Raw genomic sequence first — 6,086 nt, forward strand, 5'->3', positions numbered from 1 at the left:
TTGGATCTATAACAAGGATCCCTATACTCTTTCCAAACGACTATAAAGTATGGGCACTACACTTTGAGGATTATGTGCTAGGTCTTGAAGATAATGGATCCTTGATATGGGATGCCATAAACAAGGAGACGTTTGCTCACACTGGTACAAAAAGGATTATCAAGACTCAAGTCGAGTACAACGATCTTCTTCCGGAAGTTGCTGATATACCTAAACATGAAAAGGACAAACAAATCAACAATGTCAAGGCAATGAGGATCATCCGTTTTGCTTTGTCTGCCGACACGTTTCACTTAGTAAACTCCTGTCAAACAGCAAAAGAAATATGGGAAAGTCTTAGGGAAACCTACTCAAGTGACGCTGCTCTTGAGCATTCTATTCAGACTTTGTTACTTTCAAAATTTGGAGCTTTCGTTCAAAAGGCTGAAGAGAAGGATGGTGAAGCTCAAAAAGGTCACGTTCATGAATGGGTTGACATCTGAATGAAATGCTATGGTGTCGAAGGTTAAGGCGCATGAGCAGCTCAAAACTACTCCTTAGCAAACCTTGTTGGTATTCTAAGGTCACATGAGGATGAAGTGACAAGTGAGGAAAAAGTTGTGTCTAGTGTGGGTTCGTTAGATCTTATAGTAAAGGGTAAGAAGGTTGATGATGATGGTTCGGAGTCTGATCTCTCCGATTGTGAACCTTCAAAAGAAGAGTATGCTATGATGGTATCTATTCCAAAAAGGTTCGCATAGAAGAACTTTGGGCGCAATAAAAACTGAAACTAGGAGGGAAGTTACAACTCAGAGGAGGTGAAGGATGAGAGTTGTAACAACTCTCAAAAGGAAGAAGTAAAGAAGGAGAAAAAGCTTGTAGGAGACTCCGGCTATGACTACAATTATTGTGATGGCAAAAATCATCTGGCTAAGGAGTGTTTGCTAAGAAGAATGAATAAGAAGAAAGAGGAAGAAGGTGATGAGGCATATTTTCTCACGAAGCTGGAAGAGATTAAATATAAGAAAAATGCAGATGACGCTAAACGGGCTTTAATTGTGCAAGAATAGGATGATGAATTTGGAAGGATTGAAGTATGGTCGACTGATTCAGAGGACGAAGAGGTTTACAGACCTACTGACGGGAGAAGCTTCGTTGCGAAGGATGATGTTTCGCAGTTTAGTGGAAAATTCCTATTGGTGAGAAATGAAGTTTTAGAGCAAAGAGGATATGCTTCGGACAACTGTTTCGCTGCGAAACCTATTTTAGAGCAAAATCAGTGAATGTGAGAAGATGATTAGTAAGGTAAATTCTATTCTGGAATCTCTAAATGTTCCTATCTCCTGGTATGAAACTGAATTAGAAGTCTTAAGATTTACATTTTCAAGTTTCAGTGATAGTCTAAAACAAACCCGTTTAATAAATTCTAACTTAACCAATCAACTCGTCAGGGTTTCGAACAAAAGTGAAGAGATGCACATGTGGATTGAGAAGTTAGAGTAGGATTTAGCTAGGTCTAGGGATGATTTAATTTATTCGCAACATGATAGTTTGGGGCTTTTGAAACAGCGAAACATTTTTGTTTAATTACAAAACGACTTTATTTTAATATTACACAACTACATATTGAATGTGAAATAGGAAATAAAATCTACAAGATGATTTTTCCCTTTCTTGAATTGAAAGAGGACAAAATCGATTCAAACTGTTACATGTGCGAATCAATTGTGTCATCAGAAGAAGTCACAGATGCCTACAAATCGGTCTGGACAAAATTGAATCTTATATACAATCCAAAGACCTTAAAGAAATGTTAAGATAAATTTTGGATGAAAAAGATAAAGAGAAAATCAAATATAAAACAGTACATAAATTTGACTCTACATGTACTAAGTTGAGTTTAGAAAATAAACTTAATGTTGAAAATGTATCTAAATACGACGATGATAGTGACATGAGTGAGATCTCTGTGGAGGATGATGTTGATTGTTCAGAATTTTCTAAAAGCGAACCTAAGCCTGTGAAAGTCTTAATTCCTGAAAATTCAGTTGTGTTTGCTCGTATTTCTGAAATAATTCTAAGATTTAAAAAGAAAAGGCTTTTGTTTTCCAAAGGTTAGAACAGTTACTAACCAAATTTTCGCAACTACCAAACTCTTAACAAAAATCATACTATAGAACTAACGTCCCTGGTAGAAGACGACAACGTTGATAAGTGCGACGAATATTTTTGGTCAATCCCCATTGATAATGTAGATGAAACCAAAGGTCTCTCAGAAATGACCTCTTGGAGAACAAAGGGAAGATATGTAGCAGAACCGCTGAACAAGGTCAACTCAAGCTACGAGAAAGGGCGTCCGAGTGGAACCAAGAATGTTCCAAATTATACATCATTCGAACAGGCTGAAACTCCTGTCAAAAAGTAAAAACCTAGGGCTAGTGTTCATAAGTCTTCTGAGCAATTTTTTTCTCAAAAACGTCAAAGAAATGCGAGATATAATAAACATATAAAGGAAAGAGAGCCTTTCTAGAGATCCAAAAATCCTAACTTCGTTTATCAAGAAAAATCATCCAATCCAAATGCGAAGGTCTCTGCACATGCAAACCCTAGTGTAACATCTGAAAAATTCATGAAAATCTAAACCTTTTTCAAGCATCCAAAAAACTAATTTTTATTAAAGATTTTTTTCAAAATAGTTTCATATCAGAGTATCCCAGAAATCAGAATCATAAAACGTGAGGAGGTGCATGATCAAGCCTTCACCTTCCCACAGTCATCTGAAGTACCTAAACAAAATCCAAAATTGTAAGCCCGAAGCATAGTGAGTTCCCCCAAAATAACGAACAACATGCATATAGAGTATGCGGTATGACTGGACCGCCCTCACCGGGCCTGTAGTATGTATGGCCCACTCTTAGAACCTTCAGCATGTCTGGTCTGCTTTATCGGTCCTTCAACCTGTCTGAACCGTTCTCTGTGCCTTCGGCCTGACTGGTAACCCCCATCGGGCCTTCAGTCTATCCGGGCCGCCCTGTGTATGTTGGTCTTCAGCACAAAGTGTGATCGCCTCAACCCACCCCCACATATACAATTAACACATAGATAACCAATGCTAGCATGTACAAACAGTCAGAACAATCTAAAATATCACTAATCATAGCATCATCCAATATACCAGAATACCGACCTAAAGGTAACGAAACTTAGCAATATCCCATATACCATGATACCACTACAAGAAAAAAGACCTTTAATGACGCGCTTTTTACGACACGCGATAATTAACGATACGCAAAAGGACGTGCCCTTAAAATAGTGTCATCTCTCCAAAAAATTTAAGGATTTACGTCACGCTTTATTGCGTGCCCTTAATTTGGTGTCTCAAGAAAAAAAATTAAAAACACGGAGGACGCTTTATCTTAAACGCACGTCGTCTGTACCTGTCGCTTTATAATTTTAATGAAACGCGCTTTTAGTAGACAAGGGGGGAAATGAAATCCCCAAAATTTTGAAAACCCGCCTTTTTTTCTATCTTCTATCTATCTTTCATCTTCAACCTAACAAGGACGAGCATTGCACTCTTGATTTCCCTAACTCTTTCTAATTTTCTGATTCAAACTTGAAAGAATCGAAAAAAAAAATCTATCAATTTTGAAGCCTAAAAAAATCTAACAAGGACGAGTATCCATCGATCCGACTTCCAAAAATAGAGGGCATTGATTCCACGTCTTTTGGGGTTGGGAGGAAGGAAAAATTGTTGGTCCCGTGTGATCTAATTGGTAGAGGGCATCGATTCCCTAACTCTTTCTCATTTTCTCCACCATCATTGCTTTCGCTAATATCCACTCCGACCTCTTATGAACGCAAATGGTAAAGATCTGCTTTAATTTCCCGATTGGTCTTCATCGACGGTGGTGGTGAGTCGGAGGTGCCATGTTGATGTGATTATTACAATCGATTGCAGAAAATGAGAAGATTTAGGGTTTTTTCTTGGTCCAGTGGAATACTTTCAGGTTTCGTCTCGACTCCTTTTATTTTATTTTCTTTCTTTTCCTTTCCTTCTGCCATCTGCTTCCTTTCCCCACCTCTTCTTTCTTATTTGGATTCTCCAGGCGATATGCTACTGTGGCGATTCAGTCGGTGGCGGGTCAGCCTCAATTTCATAACATTTTAAGGGATTGCTGTTGGTGTTCATCGACGGTCGTGGTGGGTCGGAGGTGCCATGGTGATGTGAAGAAATAGAGAAAAAGGAATATAGTCATCACTTGCTGATACCGACGACGATCCGTTTTCTGCATTAGCCAGATTGAATGACTTCAAAGGAGGTTCGTATTTCTTTTGTATGTTTTTTTATCCCAATCAATGAATGGATTTTTTCTCCTGTAAAAGTTGGGCATCTTTCTTTTTTTTATCCCAATCAATGAATGGATTTTTTCCCCTGTATGTTGGTTTTACAAGTGCAAGTATATTAATCTACTAATAATCCCAACTTGACATGAAGTTGATAAGTAACAAGTAAGAATAAATTGTGTTTCAGTGAGTTTGTGTTTGACCCAATTAAATGGCAGCGGAAGCAAATGAACGAGGACTTACTTGACCTATCAAAGATGTTCAATGCAGTTAAATCGCTTGTTCGAGTGCCTTCTGTAGACCCCAAATATAAAATTGCTCTTCTTGCTTCTAAGCAGGTTCTTCTTCTTCTTTCTAGAAAAAATTGTTAGTGAAAACCAAAAATAGTATTACATTAGTAAGGAGGTTGCTGGTGCAGGACCATTGTCTTGTTGATCTACTGCATGCTTGGCAAGATGGAAAACTTCCGGTTCAGATAAGCTCTGTAATCAGGTAAAGCATGGAACTTTTTTTTTATTTGTTATCTTTGACCAGTAAATGATGTGTATAATATGTCTGTATTTTGAACAGCAATCATGATAAGGTGGGGAATACCCATGTGATGCGGTTCCTTGAAAGACATGAGATTCCATATCATTATCTGTCCAAGTCAAAGGAGAAGAATGTAGAAGATGAGATATTGGGGTTGGTTGAAGATACAGATTTCTTGGTCCTTGCTAGATACATGCAGGTAAATGTTTTTCTAGTAGTAGTATAGCAGCAGGATTAGGAAAAAGGTCTTATTTGTTTATTTACCCAGGACAGGTGTTGTCTGGAAACTTTTTGAAAAGATATGGGAAGGATGTGATCAACATACATCATGGCTTATTGCCATCATTCAAGGGAGGAAATCCATCTAGGCAGGCAGGTTCTGTGTTCCAATTTCCAAATTCTATTTTAAGCTTTTTATGTTTTTATGTTTTTTACTGGAGAATGACAGGCTTTTGAAGCTGGGGTCAAATTGATTGGTGCCACAACCCATTTTGTCACGGGGGAGCTTGATGGGGGCCCAATCATTGAGCAGATGGTAATCAAAGAGTTTTAAGTTTCTCAGTATCAGTAGTATGCAGTATATATATGCTAAGGTGAAAAGTCAAATAGTTTCTGTTTGGGTTTGCAGGTTGAGAGAGTCTCGCACAAGGATAATTTGCTGAGTTTTATTCAGAAATCTGAGAATCTTGAAAAACAATGCCTTATGAAGGCAATCAAGTCATATTGTGAGTTACGCGTTCTACCTTATCAACACAACAGGACTGTTGTATTTTGAGTAAGCTCAAAATGATGCTGATCAAAACTACAGAGTCCATTATATTCCTTGTGTTGCAAAGTTTTTGTATTTCATTTTAATTATTCATTCTAATTTAAGTTGTTCTTGTTCCAATCCAATAATAAGATAAATTAAGAGTCATTGTGTGTTCATAATACTAAGATATATGTGCATTCTCAGTTCTCCTTAAATTCATTGTTGTTGGAGTTTTCTTCTCTATCAAACTTTGTGTTTTCTAGTGTGATACTTGTTTAAATAGGGAAACTGTTGATGATTTTGATTGATATAGGGGGTGTTTGGCTAAGTTTATTAAAACAACTTATTAGCTTATTAGAGGTTCAACACCGCTATATATAAGTTAAAAAAAGTGTTTGGATAAAAAATAACTTATTCTGATGGAAACCTCTAATAAGTAGTCATTTTTTCATAAGTTACCCCATACTTATTAGCT

The 6,086-nt window shown here is 37.3% G+C and overlaps 1 protein-coding gene across 1 annotated transcript; it reads left to right on the forward strand.

The window, feature by feature from the left end:
- The first annotated feature begins 1,933 nt into the window (after positions 1–1,933).
- LOC111911770 (formyltetrahydrofolate deformylase 1, mitochondrial) lies at positions 1,934–5,845 on the forward strand. Its single transcript, XM_052766631.1, has 8 exons — positions 1,934–2,093; positions 2,157–2,400; positions 4,517–4,667; positions 4,748–4,821; positions 4,900–5,059; positions 5,134–5,232; positions 5,309–5,395; positions 5,489–5,845. The coding sequence occupies exons 1-8, from the start codon at positions 1,934–1,936 to the stop codon at positions 5,633–5,635; spliced, it is 1,122 nt and encodes a 373-aa protein (XP_052622591.1). The 3' UTR covers positions 5,636–5,845.
- Positions 5,846–6,086: the final 241 nt, after the last annotated feature.

This window comes from Lactuca sativa, chromosome 8 (genome assembly GCF_002870075.4).
Source record: "Lactuca sativa cultivar Salinas chromosome 8, Lsat_Salinas_v11, whole genome shotgun sequence".
Lineage (NCBI taxonomy): Eukaryota > Viridiplantae > Streptophyta > Magnoliopsida > Asterales > Asteraceae > Lactuca > Lactuca sativa.

What these genes read in the sequence shown, in the direction of transcription:
- LOC111911770 (XM_052766631.1), top strand. Translation starts at nt 1,934, where the DNA reads ATGAGTGAGATCTCTGTGGAGGATGATGTTGATTGTTCAGAATTTTCT. An exon ending in TCCTTGCTAGATACATGCAG is followed by an intron (nt 5,060 to 5,133) that starts GTAAATGTTTTT and finishes TACCCAGGACAG; the next exon opens with GTGTTGTCTGGAAACTTTTT. An exon ending in GAGGAAATCCATCTAGGCAG is followed by an intron (nt 5,233 to 5,308) that starts GCAGGTTCTGTG and finishes GGAGAATGACAG; the next exon opens with GCTTTTGAAGCTGGGGTCAA.